General features: G+C 37.1%; 1 protein-coding gene across 3 annotated transcripts in view; it reads left to right on the forward strand.

The window, feature by feature from the left end:
- The first annotated feature begins 2,115 nt into the window (after window positions 1-2,115).
- Window positions 2,116-17,158, forward strand: part of TENM1 (teneurin transmembrane protein 1) — a 531,802-nt gene continuing 516,759 nt past the window's right edge. The window contains exon 1 of one of the 3 annotated variants that reach the window (XM_040999695.1): window positions 2,116-2,396. In XM_040999695.1, the coding sequence (XP_040855629.1) occupies window positions 2,180-2,396 (217 nt within the window). In that variant the 5' untranslated portion in view covers window positions 2,116-2,179. The remainder of the gene's footprint in view (window positions 2,397-17,158) is intronic. The other 2 variants (XM_040999696.1, XM_040999697.1) reach the window with 2 other exon arrangements.

Here is a 17,158-nt window from a genome sequence, read left to right on the forward strand (position 1 = left end):
AAATATCAAGAGGTATGTTTGGAACAATTGGGGTGCTGAGAGACATGGTGTGCTAGAGCCTTGCAGACCATTTTAAGGATTTGAGCTTTCATTTAGAAGGGAATAGAGCGGTGTTGCTACTTATGTGCTAAGGAGAGATATGACATGACAGATTTTGCAAGATTCTGTATGAAGTGTAGAGAATGTGTGGTAGATAGGAAATGCTGTAAACAGATCAAATTGGAGACTATTGCAATAATCCAGGTGAGAGCCAATAGTTCTAACCAATGTGGTACTTAGAGAAGTAGAATGATATGCTTGAAGTCTAGATGTGTCAAAGATGACACTAGCAAGATTTACTGATGGAGGGTGTGGGAAAAAGGATGACTTCAAGTTCTTTGCTTGAGCAGAAAAACAGAATGAACATCTACAAAGATGTGAAACACTATGAGTGGTGCAAGTTTGATTAAGGATAGGAAGCAAGAGCTCTATTTTGAGTGTACTAAATTTAAGATCTCTATTATATTACCAAATAGATATAATGAGGATGAGTTGGATATTCCAGTTTGTGGCTCAGAGGACAGAACGACACTAGAAGTACAAATTGTGAAGATATGAATGTATAGGCAGTATATAAAGAAATGACTTGGCTACTTACCTGTTTTCTTTCTAATCATCTCAATTCTCTTGTCAGTTCAAACTAAACTATCTACATAGGCCATTTAGGGAGTGTGCAGGTTCATTTGTGAATATGTGACTAGGACAGAATTCAGTAGTTTTCATGATATAAGGAAGCAAACTCAACTCTTGCCTTCAGGAACCATAACATTTTGTTAGGAAACTGAAATCTTGACCAGTGAGACACTGTTCTTACCACAAAGCAATGCTTACCATATAATATGTGTCAGTCAATCCATGAGGTTTTATTGGGTCATTTCTGTGCTATATGTGTTGGGCATAAATGCAATAGAAATTCCAAAAAGTGAGATTCTAAACAAAATAGAGGAGAACCATTTCTTTAAAATATGTGTAATGAAGAACTGAAGAAAAATAAATCATTTTCATAGGAAACTAAACTTATTAAGCTATTTGGTTTTAAACTAGATTTGTTTTTTTAAAAATATTGTATAGAAGGACCAGATTGAAAATTTGCAGCAGTGGATGGAAATGTGACACTGAAATAATGTGAGAAATGAAAAGCAGGACAGACTTTTTTTTTTCTTTACAGGGCTTTTAAATTTAAGAAGGACTTTGACATCTCAGATGGCACTTGATCTTCTCAAACCTCTCTGTGCTAAGTAGGGCAGTTAATGCCTTTACTGGCCCTAAGAGCTGCAGTGGCTCCTAGCTCAGCATTCTTTGGGGAAAGAGGTTCTTTCAGTGATTTTTCATGATGTTTAACATAGCTATTTCTAAAACCGAATTAGACCCTGCTGTTCCGGAAGCAGTATAGTCACCATAAGTGTTGTTTCCCTCCTTTCAATACTGGGAAGAACAAAAGTTTACCGCCATGTAACTCATTAAGAATGCTCTGCAGGCCCGAGAGTCAAAAGCTACAATATTGAATACAGACAGTTGAGCTTTCCTCGAGGACATTTTATTTCATGATCCCTGGTAGCTGATTTTTTTTCTCTCCGAGTCCCTTCTTCCTCAGAGGCTCTCTCTGAAATGTAATATTAAAACCAGCAGCTAGAATTTGTTTTTGTCTAACTGTAGTTCTCTCACTTATTTTCATCTCAAACATGGGATGCGCTGGGTTAATATTTGAACTTCTGGCGACTTTCATATCCATTTTTTTTAAAATCTAGTCACCAAATCTAGCGTTAAAAACAGGTGCATACCATAAAAATAAAGGTCCTTCTTTGCATTCCAAAACAAATATTTTTAAAAGGCTTTTTCTCTTTTACCTAGAGTATTTTCTGATGCTGCAACCTCCTGCTTCATCCTAAACACTTGACAATATATGCATGTAGCACAAAGTGTTGTTATTGCCTCCGGCTAGCTTCGTGTCATCTACTTTGTCTTTTGCTTCACTCCTTTGATAGTATTATCACGGCCAATTGTGAATCTGCCAGATGCATTTTCTTGCAAAAGGACAAATCTAAGAAGGCTTGTGTTTTTCCCTCTGTCTTTCAGGACTGCTTACATTAAAGGACTTCATGGTCCTTTTGTTCATGAAACTGATCTTCCTTAATTAGAGATGGAGCAAACAGACTGCAAACCGTACCAGCCTCTGTCAAAAGTCAAGCATGAAATGGATCTAGCTTACACCAGTTCTTCCGACGAGAGTGAAGATGGAAGAAAACCAAGACAGTCATATAATTCCAGGGAAACTCTGCATGAGTACAACCAAGAGCTGAGGATGAATTACAACAGCCAGAACAGAAAGAGGAAAGAAGTAGAGAAATCTACTCAAGGTACGTCTTTACTGGATTTGGGTCTCTAACATACTTTTTCATTAGGGAATGCTTGTGTATATAAACGTAGGTTTCAAAAATACATTTGCTGCTGTTAACTAGTTAATAGTTTGCACCCCTTACATATGGCCAGGGACTCTGTTTCATATGTTGCCCCAGCTGAGGTTATAGATTGTGTGTGCTTTTTATGGATTATACTTGAATTTGAATGCAACAATGCTCTTCAGAACATTCAAAATTTGTCTAATCCGACAAATAGCCATTTACAGACGGAGAGACAATTTGTGGTAAGATGAAAAATAAACATCTAAGTGCTTTTGAAGCCATTTCCTATATGAGACAAAAGTTTCAAATAGATTTTTGGCTGCTGAGAAAGTCAGCAAGTTAGAGGAAGACCACCATGAAAGATTCAGAAAGTCCCTTCCTATCACAGTGGTATTGTGGAGCAAATTCCTTGACCATCCTTGATCTCTCATTTTTGGACTGAATAGGTCGTCTAACCAATTGAAAAAAGCAAAATCATGTGGGGCTAGTGTTCTGGAACAGCGGGTTATACCTTTGCTGGCAATGCCTCCACCCCTTATCCAAGTGCTGTCACAGCTGCTCTGCTTCTGATCTAGCTTCCTCCTTATGTACTTGAGAAGGCAGAGGAAGCTGGCATAGGTGCTTGGAGCCCCTACCACCCATGTAGGGGATCAGGATTGAGCTCATAATTCTTGTTGGCATTTGGGGACTGAACCAGCATAAGCATATTCATTTATTCTCTTACTTTCTGTCTCTCTCTTCCTCTTCCTCTCTCTCTCTCTCTCTCTCCCCATCTGCTAAGTAAACTTTTAAGAAAAAAAAAAAGATTTATTTATTGTTATTAGAAAGTCAGATATACAGAGAGGAGGAGAGACAGAGAGGAAGATCTTCCATCCAATGATTCACTCCCAAAGTGGCCACAACAACTGGAGCTGTGCAAATCAGAAGCCAGGAGCCCAGATCCTCTTCTGAGTCTCCCACATGAGTGTAGAGTCCCAAGGCTTTGGGCCATCCTCAACTGCTTCTCCAGGCCACAGACAGGGAAGTGGATGGGAAGCAGGACCGCCAAGACTAGAACTGGTGCCCATATAGGATCCCAGCACATGCAAGGTGAGGAGTTTAGCCACTAGACTACCATGCTGGGCCTGCAAGTACACTTAAAAAGAACAAAATGGGAGCCCGGTGAGGTAGTCTAGGCTAAAATCCTCAACTTGAATGTGCCAGGATCCCATATGGACTCCTGCTCTAATCCCAGCAACCCAGCTTCACATCTAGTTCCCTGCTTGTGGCCTGGGAAAGCAGTCGAGGATGTCACAAAGCCTTGGGTCTCAGCACCTGTGTATGAGACCTAGAAGAAGTTCCTGGCTCCTGGCTTTGGATCAGTGCAGCACTGGCCATTGTGGTCACATGGAGAGTGAATCATCGGACAGAAAGTCTTCCTCTCTCTCTCCTCTCTGCATATCTGACTTTGCAATAAAAATAAACAAATCTTTAAAAAATGCCTTAAAAACCAAAAGAACCAAGTGAATGGAAGTATGGACACCCATCAATTTTCAATTGATAGAATTAAATTACATATTAAAAGATTGTCCTGAAAATATGCTCTTTTTAATTAATAGCTCAATGACATTGTAAAAAATAGATTTGTCTAGATCTGTGATTATTGAAGGATCATTGAAAAATGAACAGTGAACCAGTTGCATTGACATAACCTTGGACCTTACTAAAAATGCAAACTGTCAGAGCTACCTCTGCCTTCAGAGACCTATTGATCTCTGAAGATAGGACCCAGAATTTTTTGTTTTAACAAACCCTCCGGGGGATTCAGATGTCTGCTTAAGGGTAAAGATCACTGCACCTGCCCTCGGAAATCCATAATCCTCTCTTCCTTATATCACTGGCATGTGTTAATGATGCCCCCATTTTCCAAGTGAATGCACATACTTCTGTGTTTAATACTCAGAGAGGAAAGTTGATTTCTATATATATCAAATGCATTGTTTTTTCTGCATTTCATGATCGTTGCTTTCATTAATACCACACCTTGACTTCCATTTTTTCTGTCTGTCCTCCCTGGATCCGACTTCATCCAGGTTGGATAGATTTGCTGCTTTGTTAGATTTCCTTGGAAGTCCCTTTCCTGCTATATTACTGTATCGATATTGAACCATATTTCAACGAGTACTTTACAGACAACCTGTGGCACTGAATTCTTACAACACTTTCATTACCCCACTAGGTGATTTCTTCTTCCAGAAACTTCTAGAATATTTTCTGTGAAACTTTATATCAATTATATGCCCTTTAATTGTTTTGAGGGCATTAGTTGCTATCTGTTGAAATACAAGTGATTTTCATGCCCTGAAAACTTTTAATTGCTGTGTCAAATGCAGCTTCATTACAAATGAAAAGTACTGTTTTCTAATTAGCATTGGAATCTTATATTTTGGAAATTTTAAATTGAGCTAAAAATTTGTGATATCCATATTAATATTTAGATATGCATTAAATGTGACATTGATTACATTATCCATTTTCATCTTTTAATAGGTGAAAGTTTTGTCTGTAAGGGACTCATTTTAATCGCCCCTAGATTTTTCTGCCACAAACTGTGAACATCTCTTCTATGATACCATTGTTCTGCATGCCTAACTGACAACTGGAAAATATTGTAGTGTGCGACTTGGGGGGGGGGGCTCTACCATGCTTTAAGAAATATGTGCTTTCATTGCAATATTTCTCCATAAGCTTGTACTTACCGAAGATAAAAGTGTGAGTCATGGGTTGTGGAGTTTCTATGTTGTGAGTTTCAGTAGGAAGACACACTGGTTAAACAATTTGAGCCTGTAGTATGATAAAATCAATTTGGAGTGAAGTTTTTATTCTGTGATGCCATCCTAAGTTCCTTTTAACAAACTGTATTTTCTTACCAGACTTTTATTTAGCACTTGATATGTGTCAGGCATTGAGTCAGATCCTGCTTGTATGACATTCATGGTGTGTGGAAAAATGATTCCAAATAATGATGTGGAAATAGCTCATTACAATTAAATGTAATAATTGCTTTTACATAACTGCTAAAATTCCGTTTAAATATAAAGGATGAAATAACTAGCTTCTACAGAGAGATCAAGGTCTGTACATATAAAATATTTGCAGTGTTTCTTAAAGTGTGAATACTAGTTTCCCAGTAAGACATTTTAAAGATTATATTAGCAGATGCAAAACACAAAGCTATTCGAAGTGATAAAATGAAATATGGCTAGAACAAGTTATGTTGGAGCCAGATCATGAACTCCAGTTTAGAGGCTTTTCCCATTAAGCATTGAAAAACAGGATTACCTTTCATATAGAGTTTCATCATGAATTATATTTAGCATGAGTAATGCCTAAGATAATTATAGAAGTATAGCCAACATTGTAGAAGATTGATTATAGTTGGGGATTCTAGATACAGGGAGAAAAGTATCTGTGCCTACTAAATTAATAGTAGAATGGTGATGGAGGGAGGAGAAATACCTGTAGAGGTTAAAAGACACATTCAAGAAGTATAAATGTGATCAGATTGATAGGATTTGGCGATTGCTGACTGAAGTTGAAAGATGTAACAAAATCACAGGGTAGACACAATGGCTCAATTGGCTAATCCCCCACCTCCAAGTACCAGCATCCTGTATGGGCACTGATTTATGTCCTGACTGTTTCACTTCCCAGCTAGCATCCTACTTGTGGACTTGGAAATCAGTGGAGGTTGGCCAAAGTCCTTTGGACTCTGCACCAAATGTGCCAGACTCAGACGAATCTCCAGGCTTCAAATTGGTTTAGCTCCAGCCTTTACATATATTTTGGAAGTGAACTAGCAGATGGAAGATCTCTGTCTCTCCTACTCTTTGTAAATCTACCTTTCCAATGAAAATAAATGTTGAAATAATAGAAAGACATAACGAAATCAAGGATGCTTCTAAAATTTCAAGTTTGGCATATTTTGAGCATGGTACTCTATTTACCAAGAGAGGGGTCATACTAGGGGTTGCAGGTTTACAAAGGAAGATGATTGTTTCTTTTTGTAAACGTTTATAATGCTTCTGTGACGTTCGAGTAGATTCTCCCATCAGATTGTTGGACTGTTGGAAATGGGTGTCTAAAGCTCTGGACAAATATGATCTGTGGGCGTAAGAATATTTTGGTGCATTGGTGTCTTAAGTGTAGAAAATGCCTCAGGTTGGATGAGATTATCCATGGGATACATGTAGGGTAAGCTTAGAAAAACACCAAGAACAAGAACCAAGTTCTATGATCTATAAACTGACATATCTAAGGTTTAAAAAGACTCATTAATTTTTTTGAAAGGTCAATTTTAGGGTAGAGGAGAGACAGAGAGATCTGATTCACTTTCCTAAATGGCTGCAATGGCCAGAGGTGCACCGATTCAAAGCCAGGAGCTCCGAGCTTCTGTGTCTGCCACATGGGTTTAGGGGCCCCAGAACTTGCTACATCCTCTACTACTTTCCCAGGTCATAAAAGCAGAGAGCTACATAGGAAGCACAGCAGCCACAACACAAACCAGTGTGTATATGGGATGCTAGCATTTGCAGGTAGAAGATTAGTCTATTTTTGCTTCTGTGCCAGCTGCGGTATATGTGATTATTGGGCCTGTTTACGACTCAGCATTAATTTACATTAAGATTCAAAAGCCGAAAGTCTAGGAAGGGAAAAGTTGCTTACTCAACTTTGAGTAAATATCACATTTTCTTTCAGGTCCAGGTTTATCTTTGTTTGAATCTGTGTATCCTATAAGTCAGATAAACCATTGTTAATTTTCACGGATATTGTTAGTGATATCCTCAAAATAGAGTAAAGTTGAGCCTATGTCACATTTTTAAAAATTCCAATTATTTTAAACATTTCAAACATTTATTTGAATAGCACAGTTAGAGACAGACACAGAGATCTTCAATTTGCTGGTTCATTTACCAAATGGCTCCAGTATATATATGTGTGTGCGTGTGTGTGTGTGTGCGCGCGCGTATGTATGTGTGTCGTAGTTTCTGAACAATTCTTGAATTATAGGCTTGAAATTCAGGAAGTTAATATAATGTTCACTGGGCACCTACTGCTGTGCCAAATACCATGTTAGAGGCCTTAGAAGATTATCAACTCCACATCCTTAAACACATTGCTTTAGCTCTAAGCCTGTTTTTCTCCTCAGAACATTTTACTTCATAATATTTATCACTAAATATTAGCAATAGTAAACCTTGAATTGTTTACCTCATTTGATCTAGCACTGTTAGATGCCTTACAGATATTCTCAACAAATACCTTACAGATATGAGGCGTTACCCCTAGTATACAGATGAGGTAACTGAGCTTAGACACCAAACACTTACCAAAATTTCCACATGTGAGAATAATGAGATTTGAATTTGGGAATCAAGTCCATGGCTTCAAAAGTCCTCATTCTTGGGCCCAGCACGGTGGCGCAAGTGGTTAAGGTCATAGCCTTGCAAGCCCGGGATCCCATATGGGCGCCGGTTCTATCCCGGCAGCCCCACTTCCCTTCCAGCTCCCTGCCTGTGGCCAGGGAAAGCAGTCGAGGACGGCCCAAAGCTTTGGGAACCTGCACCCGCGTGGGAGACCCAGAATAGGCTCCTGGCTTCGGATTGGCATAGCATCGGCCGTTGTGCTCACTTGGGGAGTGAATCATCGGACAGAAGATCTTCCTCTCTGTCTCTCCTCTCTATATATCCGCCTTTCCAATAAAAACATAATAAAAATAAATCTTTTTTTAAAAAAGTCCTCATTCTTCCCTGAGCTACCTGCCTTGATACCTACATCAGGAAGTCATGGTTAAGATTCATTCTTTTTTTTTTTTTTTAAAGATTTATTTTTATTATTTTTTCATTGGAAAGGCGGATATACAGAGAGGAGAGACAGAGAGGAAGATCTTCCGTCCGATGATTCACTCCCCAAGTGAGCGCAACGGGCCGATACTATGCCGATCCGAAGCCAGGAGCCTCCTCCGGGTCTCCCACGCGGGTGCAGGGTCCCAAAGCTTTGGGCCGTCCTTGACTGCTTTCCCAGGCCACAGGCAGGGAGCTGGAAGGGAAGCAGGGCTGCCGGGATTAGAACCGGCGCCCATATGGGATCCCGGGCGTGCAAGGCGAGGACCTTTAACCACTTGCGCCACCGCGCCGGGCCCAAGATTCATTCTTGTCACAGGGGATTTCCCTTCATTTCCTTCCCACAACAATCTTGCCACTATCTTTATATTCCAGTTGACCAGTCGTTTGCAAAGGTGTTGAAAGTCTTATGAACCTTGTTTCAGAAAAGAATAGATGCTATAATTTATAATTTACCATGAAACATTCATAAATCTATTTACATGTTTTAGGGAAGTTAATATTTTGTCTAATTTGGAGTAGCTGCAGGAACATCCTTGAGGAAATACTTGATCCTTCAAGTATCAAGTTCATGTTCTTTATTGGCCAAGATTCTAAAACTGATTGTTTTACTTCTTGTAGAAGTTTGTGAATTGAAGGATAGTCTATAGTATAATTCACAATTATTTGCTAACAATGTGAGTGAGCTCAAGGCAGGCTTATAGATTGAATAACAAAGATAGATTTTCTGGAGACACACAAGCTCATGGTTGATCCCAGAAACCTTATATCCAGGGAAAATATCAATTATATAAGAAATTAGTATGAAGAAAAATAAAATGAATATATTGGATATGTAAACAAAGGATAATTTTAGTCATGATAATTGTCCTGTAGTTTTATATAGATTAATTTTGAAGGTAGACATTTTACTGCAAAGTAATTATGAATGAAAAATAACTCATGCATAAAAAGGATGTATGGTGAGGACTTGTTGCAAATCCCACAATATCATGAAATGCTAACATAAAAAAGCTGCCATACACACCTCATTTCTTTTTATGCTGCTCTTTTGTGGGCTAGGGTTAGGTTTAGGGCTACTTTTTCTATTAGTGTTTTGGTTTTGTTACTTTCCTCTTTATGATTATGAACTAAACCTCTATCTCACATTATCGCCATCTGGTGGGAAATGTTTCAAACTGCCTAATTGCATTTAAAAAGACTAAATGGAAAGCAAATTTATATCATTCATCTATCCATCCATCCATCCATCCCTTCATCTGTTCATTTATACATTAACATTCATTCAGCATCAGCTGTGTTCCAGGTACTAAGATGGGTGGTTGAAATTCATCTTGAAACAACTGGGTCCCGTGATTCTTGCTGATGAGCTCCTTCTTACTTAAATAGTATAGCAACACTTGTGGATTCAAGGAATAGACGGAAGACCAACTTTGAAAAACCATATTTTTCTATTTTTATATCAAGCACTTAGCTTAATTTTTTGATAATGTTTAGACAGTTTGGATAACAAGTCCTGCAAAAGTCTTGAAAGAACCCTTTATTTCCAGATCTGTATTTACGTGGTAAAAGTCACAGGCAGCAGGTGTAACATAATGAAGAAATACCTAGAAAATGAAAATTTCAGCAGCATTTGATCACATGTAATTAGTTTTCTTCTGTGAGCATGTTGTGATCGTAGTTGTCAAAAGTTTATAGCATTGCAATTTATGATGACCTCTTTGAATGAACACAATCTATAACAGGAAATTAAGTTATTTGCAAAAACTCCAATTAAGTCACATCTTTTAGCCAATGACATTTGCTTATGAAAACTTATTCAAATAAACATTTACTCATTTAAAATCTGAAACTTGGATGGAGTGACCATGCTTGACATTTGTGCCCCTCTCCCTCTACGCATGCCATATAGACATCCATAATTAATCATGGTATTCTTTATTATTGAGCCCAGCTGCTGCCTCACATTCTTTTTGACACAACCTTCCAAGCAAACATTGTCAATCAGAATAGTCAAAAAAAAATGAAACCTATTTCCAATGCGTACTCTGCTTTTTTTCTGCCAAATTCTGTATTAGACTATCAAGATACATGGATGAATAAGAAGCAGTCTTTGCCCGGCAGACATTCAGAGAACAATTGGTGAAACAGGTATAAGTCTGTAATATCATTGGTGTTACAACAGTACTATATAAAAAACAGTATGGAGGTTTGGAAGCTAGAACATGTACTTGAGGAATGATGATGATTATGAAAAAAAAAAATACCTAACATTTATTTAGTAACAGACACTGAGTAAGGCACTTTGGGTAGATTATGCTATTTAATTTTCCAAACAATGTTCTCATGTTGGCATTATTGTTATACCCGCTTTACAAATGAATAAAATAAGGCACTGAAATATTTGCCCAGTAATCAGGAGTAGGAAATGATAGAACAACAGTTGGCACCAGGAAGTCTGACAGTAGTCTACTGCCATAACTACTGTGCACAAAGAGAAAGCTGTAGATTCATATTTAATGACATGATGTCATGTAAGCCTTTGCATATGTGCACATTTATATGTATGGGAGAATAGTTAATTTTGCTAAATGTCCATATTTTTCAAATCCATAGGCAAATTCAATGTAGGCCCTGTCAAAGTTCCAGTGTCATTTTCCGATGCAATGTCAATAGGTTCTTCTTGAAGTTAGCAGCGATGAAATATGAAAACCAGAGAAGTGCATTAAAAAGAGTTAAAAGAACAAAAGACTAGGTGTTGAAGTGTCCAAGAAGAAACAAAAGGAAACTATATGCATCAGGATTAATGAGTAAAATGAAAGTGGACAAAATGTAGTGAAGAAGACAGTTTAGGAGGACATTCCTGACTTTAAACCACAGATTATCCAACTGGAATTTTCATTCAGCACTTCCAAGGGGTGCAGATCATGCATTTGAAAAAAATCTCATGGGATTTCAGTATTTATCCAAGATTGGGATCCATAGCCTTAGAATAGGCAGTTGCAGTATTTGAGAAAGTTGCTGCATCACAAGGCTGTAAAGATTGAATACATGGAAATTTAATTGCAAGAGTGGCTCTCGAAGATGATCTCTAGTAGATGATGTCCACACTGCTGAATCTCTGAAGTTGGAAATCGTATTCTTTTGAGTATCGCTCTGTGTAATAGATTTGAAGGAATTAGTATATGTCTTCTATGTGTTAGATTTTCTTCTCCCTTTCTAGTCAATGGGAAGCTCCAGACTCTTCTAGTCTATTAACACACATATTTCTACAGCATAAAGTATAGCATAGATTCTTATGAAAATCCTTCAGTGTTTCGCAATTAGTGGAGTAAAACTTTTTTTCACAGCAGGAGATGGCAGGCACTACTATCTGCTTTCAAGGATCTACCCAAAAAAATCTGATTCTTTAAAAAAAACAATATTTGTCACGTTTGTCATAAAGTTCAGGAAGCTTTTGAAGACTTTCTCTACTCGTTGCTGATGTGGTAGTACTTGAAGGAATTTTGCCATAGTTACAGAAACTTGGATCCTTTAAGATTTGGCACTAACAGGGAAAGCTATAGTGTGGGAATGGGAGATGACTAAGCAGCGATCTCTGCCTTGGAGACGTGTTGCCTTCAGCACTTAGTCCTCTCTATGTACTGTTACCTGAGTCAGCTGAGTGTCTTCCACCCAATGCCAAATCCATGGACAGTTTGGTTTGTTTTCTAACAAGTAAGGCAATATTTCATTTCATAAATATTTATATAATAAGCTTTGCTTTGAAGTGCAGGGCTATATATATATAGATGTATATCTGTGTGTGCATATTGGTATATTCACATATATATATATATATATACTTGCCTGTAATACAAAACATGTATTACATTATATATTATATAGTGTATACTATATATTACAATGTGCATATATATGTTACATATGTATGTATGTTTACATGTAATATGTAGATTACAGATAATTTGGAGCCAAGTGTTAGAAAATGGAAAGGAGCCAGTTCATTAAAAAAAAATGGAGGAAGCATATTCCAGTGTACAGTATAGAAAAAGCACCTTCAATTGTTATTTTGAAGGTTACCAATTTGGTGAAACTTCCTTTTTATTCTTTATTAGTTGTATAAGAGCAAAAATAGCTACCATTTATCACATCCTGGGGACAAATTTATTACTTAATTTCTGGCCTTCATTTGATTGAAATAATTATGTAAATTCATGAATGAATTTCATGAAACAGTTTATAATCACACTGAATACAGCCATATCATTCGAGTTGGATTTTCTCTCTAGACACAAAGCCTGTTGTTGATGGCCATTCTTTAGCCAGGAATAGCTAGGTCAGTTTCTTACTTTCACCTTGCTGCTTCTGAGGCCACATAGTTTTTGCTCTCAGTCTGAAAATAACTCTTGCCTCTGCAGGCACTCATTCCATTTCTACTCTGTCTCTGAGCCTTTTTGCTTAATAGTATATTCACCCCTTTAATGATTCTTCCTAAATCTAGACTTCAAACTTCTCCATAATATGGGGGATGCTTGTGGCATTCTCTTTTAAGTAGGTTTTATGTAGTGGAACTATGTATTTCCTTTGAGGATCTACATAACTTCACATAGAAAAAACTGGTTCCCTGGCCAAGTGTCACATAGATGACTGTCCCCTGGAAAACAAAGCAGCTATCCATTTTTTGGATACATAATATGGTTCTTCCTTTTGATTTGCTTAAATCATCCAGCTACCAGGCAGGATCAAAGGGGATATATGTCCCAAAGGCTGAGGGGAAAAAATGTTTGTTTTCCTTTTAACACTTTAGGGTGCATTTACTCTGTGGTTAACGCAAAGGCAAAGGGACAAGGGTAAGTCAGATCATTTGAATGAAAAAAAACAATAGATGACATGGTTGAGGCAAAAAGACTCCTGAAGAATTATTTTTCAAAAGAGGTTGGTGAAACATAGAAGGAAGCAATTGTTAAAGCTAACAAGTAAAGTGAAAAGGCATAGATATGGTTCAATAGATAATAGGAAACCTCTGCAGAATCTTGAACAATTTTAGTTCACAGGGTTGATTGAGACTGTGCCCGTACTACATGCTGATTCTTTTTTTCCCTTACTATTATAAAGATTTGAGGAAGACTCAGAATCAGAATTTTGAAATGCAGCTTTATATCCCTGGGAACAGTCAAAGGCAGTTTTAAATATCTGCAAAGGCATAACTGTGAGCTATGCCAACTTGTCCTGTCAGAAATCCTCTTGTCAAAAAAAAACTGTTACTCTGCTTTTTTGGTCATCTGCGATGCAGAACTGGCTCCATATACAAATAAGTTCTATTTATTTTCAACGGTTTTCTTTCTCATTGTAATTCTGAAAGGGTCTAGAGGTGACAGAAGATAAATCTTGAATCCTCAGAAACCTTGGAAATATTCTCACTTGAAGCCTAAATACCCGAAGCTGAGGCTTCTGCTGTCCCTCCAGTATAAGCCGAACCAGATACAGTGCTATTTTGGTGCCAGTCATTTCTGTAATGTGTGAAGTATTTAATTCATTACTATTGAGCCTAACTATTTGGACAGATGACCCTTTGTGTCTTTTATCTCATGGAAAGCGAGTTAGAAATGAGCTCAAAGGCTAAAGAAGTAAGGTCACACCCACATCTTTCAAAGAATTTAAAAGTCTGCGTTAAGGACCATTTCTCAAGCTTCATCTGAGACATGTGCAAGGATTCATTACTCTAGTCTAAGTATTTATTTTCATTAATAGTTCAACCCACAGTTTCAAAAACACATAAAAAACTATCAATTTAACATGCAACCAAGCTGAATGTTACCATGTCTCAGAGTAATCAATGATTATGGTCCCAGGTCACCTTAACTAATTGAGAAAAAATAGTTTGTGTTTTTGGTAAATGGGATGATCATAAGATTACATAATTTTATTGCATGCTTTATAGGTATTTGTGTGTGTGTGTGTGTGTGTGTGTAATACATTTAGTGACCAGCCTTACATTTTTATGTATGCATGGATATATAGTTTCATTCATGTGCATGGAACAAAGAGGGTGTTCATTCATGTGCATGGAACAAAGAGTACATAATGAAATGTACTCTACTTTTTTATAATGATTGTATTAAGCAAGGAATATGTGTGTTTAGTAATGAAAAAACAAAACAGAAAAGAAGCTATATGTAGCAGCATCTAAAATTCACGCATGGGTGCTCATGCCTCATATTTCTTGCATAGAATCCCATCCCAAATACACTAAGCCCCAGGTGTCTCTGGCAAGTAACAGTGCTTGGCAAGCTTAGTGTTTTTCAAAGTTTTCCTTCAGACTCCCTCTTGGATAGATGACAACAACGCTGAATTTGAAGCTTCCTAAATGTAATACACAGCCAAGATAGTCAGGGTGTGCTTTCCAATCCGTGTTATGATTGGGAGGACTAATGCATCAAATCAATGGATTTTGGAAAATATCTGACCAATTTAGTAAAAAAAAAAAATATTAGTCGATGGCAGGCAATCCTCCTCGTAGCATACCAGAAGGTTAAGATGTCCACATTCCACTTCAGAGCACCTTGGTGTGATGCACAGCATCGGGTTAGTAACTCCAACTGCCTGCAAATAAAGAATATCAAAGGCAGCAATGATGGGTCAAGTAATTAGGTCCCTGACGCTCAGCCACATGGGATACTTGGATAGAGTTCCCAGCTCCAAATCTCAGCCTTGCCTAACTCTATTCACCGTGAACATTTGTGGAGTGAATCAGTAGATGGGACCTCTGTTTCTCTTTTACTCAGTTTTGCTCCTTTACTTTCCTCTGCCTTTCAAATAAGCAAATTTAAAAAATATGTGTGGATTGGTTATACCATCTTTATTTCAGCCATTGTGCTGTTGGAATTCACTCTAGAACTTGGAATGGTACTTGGCCCATAATAGGTGCTCAGTGAATATTGGACAATTCAATTGACTAATATATAGCATTGATAGTTTGGTAAATAAAATTGAATAGAGGTTCAAATTTCAATATTAGTTTTATATATATATATATGCACATATATATGTATAAAACTTTTCATACAAAAGTATGAGGTAGTTTTGGTACGTAGTACTACTTTGCACAAATGGCTTCTCTGAATAGTTAAGCCTATGGTAGTTTCAATATCTGATACTTTGTTTTGCCATAGAAACCGAGTTTATATACAAATGACCTTTCAGTTCATAACCCTTTGCAGTTAACAAGTGTTAGCCTAAAATTAATCGATGAAAAGCTTCCTAAAATACATAAAGCTGCTTTTCTCCATGACTGACTTTGCAGAGTTAGATATTGAAATGGACTTGGTTTAGGACTGTGCAGATGTGTGTTATTCTGGTCAGTTTCTAGTTTTATTGCCCTGAACTACAGAAACAGACTTCATTGATGAATGGCCCCAATGTAGAAATAAAGAGAACCTGAAAACTTGGAGGTGTTTGTTTCATTCAAATATCAATGCCAGGTTCTAGGGGTGAACGGAAGGGGAGATATTCCAGTAAACTACATTTTCTTATTGTTTTTGATTTCTTTTAATTGTGGTATTACTAAAGTAATGTAAACTAAAATGTTGTAAAATGAATATGTTTGAATATTATTTGTTTTTATTTTAGTATTTTGGACTCAAAATTTACATTTTAGTGTAAGGTTTGGACCCTTCGGTTGGTAGAATTATGCCTGCATTTAAATAATACTGAGACTTTTGCACTTGTATTTTTTTAAATTGCACAGCATCTTCATTCAACGAGTGCCATTATAAAATTGTTTTTTTCCATGAATTGAATTTTCATGTATTACTCTTTTGGTATAATACTTGCACCTTCACTAAAACGAAGCTTGGAAACACATAGGTTAGAATAGGGACTATCATGTTGAGATGTGAGGATACAAAACAGTATGCATGTCTGCTTCCAGATCAAAATTGGCCTCCAAATGAAACTATTAAATGTATCTTAACAATAGGATGCTGGACTCTTTCTCTGCATTGTCCATATCTACAATATCATGATACACTTAGATTGCAAAATGATGGACTTATGACTATTTATGAAGGACTATACTATTGTAAAATAGGGGAAATCAGTGGAGGAGGAGGAGGGGGAGTCCCAAAGACTTTGAAACTGTATTGTAAAATAAATTAATGAATTTTAATAAGGAAGGTGGCCCACCAATGTGGAAGATCCAGGCAGAGTTCCAGCCTCCTGACTTCAGCCTAGTCCACTCCTGCCCATTGAGGCCATTTGAAGAATAAGTCAACAGACAGAAAATTAAAAAAAAAAACTATAATTAAGCAGTATTTATTACTTCATATCAAGGTTCAATACACTTGAAACCATAAGACTATCATCATATTTCTGGAAACACACCTGTTGAGACAGGACCACACTAAGCCCGCATTGCTAAAAATTACACAAAATCCTATCAGCCTTATTACCAACTTTCATCATGCTGTGATGTGTTACTTTTTCCATCCCTACATTATTGAAGCAATTCTTAGCTTTCAATTTATATACTCTTTTCACTGGAGTTCAACTCAGAAATTGTTTCCCATAAAAAAAGTTCAGTAATACTGGTTGATATTTGGTTTTGAAGGCATCAAGAAATTTCTATCATTTTATAGGCTTTAATAATGTTTTCTACAAAACATTTTATCATATCTCCCCAGGTAACATTTCAAAGCCCCTTTCCCTTTTACAAAGAACATAAACTATAAACAGCTACCATGAAACAGTAACTGGACACATTGATATAGTACAATAATTTGTATATAATAGGCCAGTCATGTAAAAATCTGTAGTGAACTGAATTAGAAAGCT

This window comes from Ochotona curzoniae, unplaced genomic scaffold, assembly GCF_017591425.1.
Source record: "Ochotona curzoniae isolate NIBS_2020 unplaced genomic scaffold, NIBS_Ocur_1.0 scaffold_1852, whole genome shotgun sequence".
NCBI lineage: Eukaryota > Metazoa > Chordata > Mammalia > Lagomorpha > Ochotonidae > Ochotona > Ochotona curzoniae.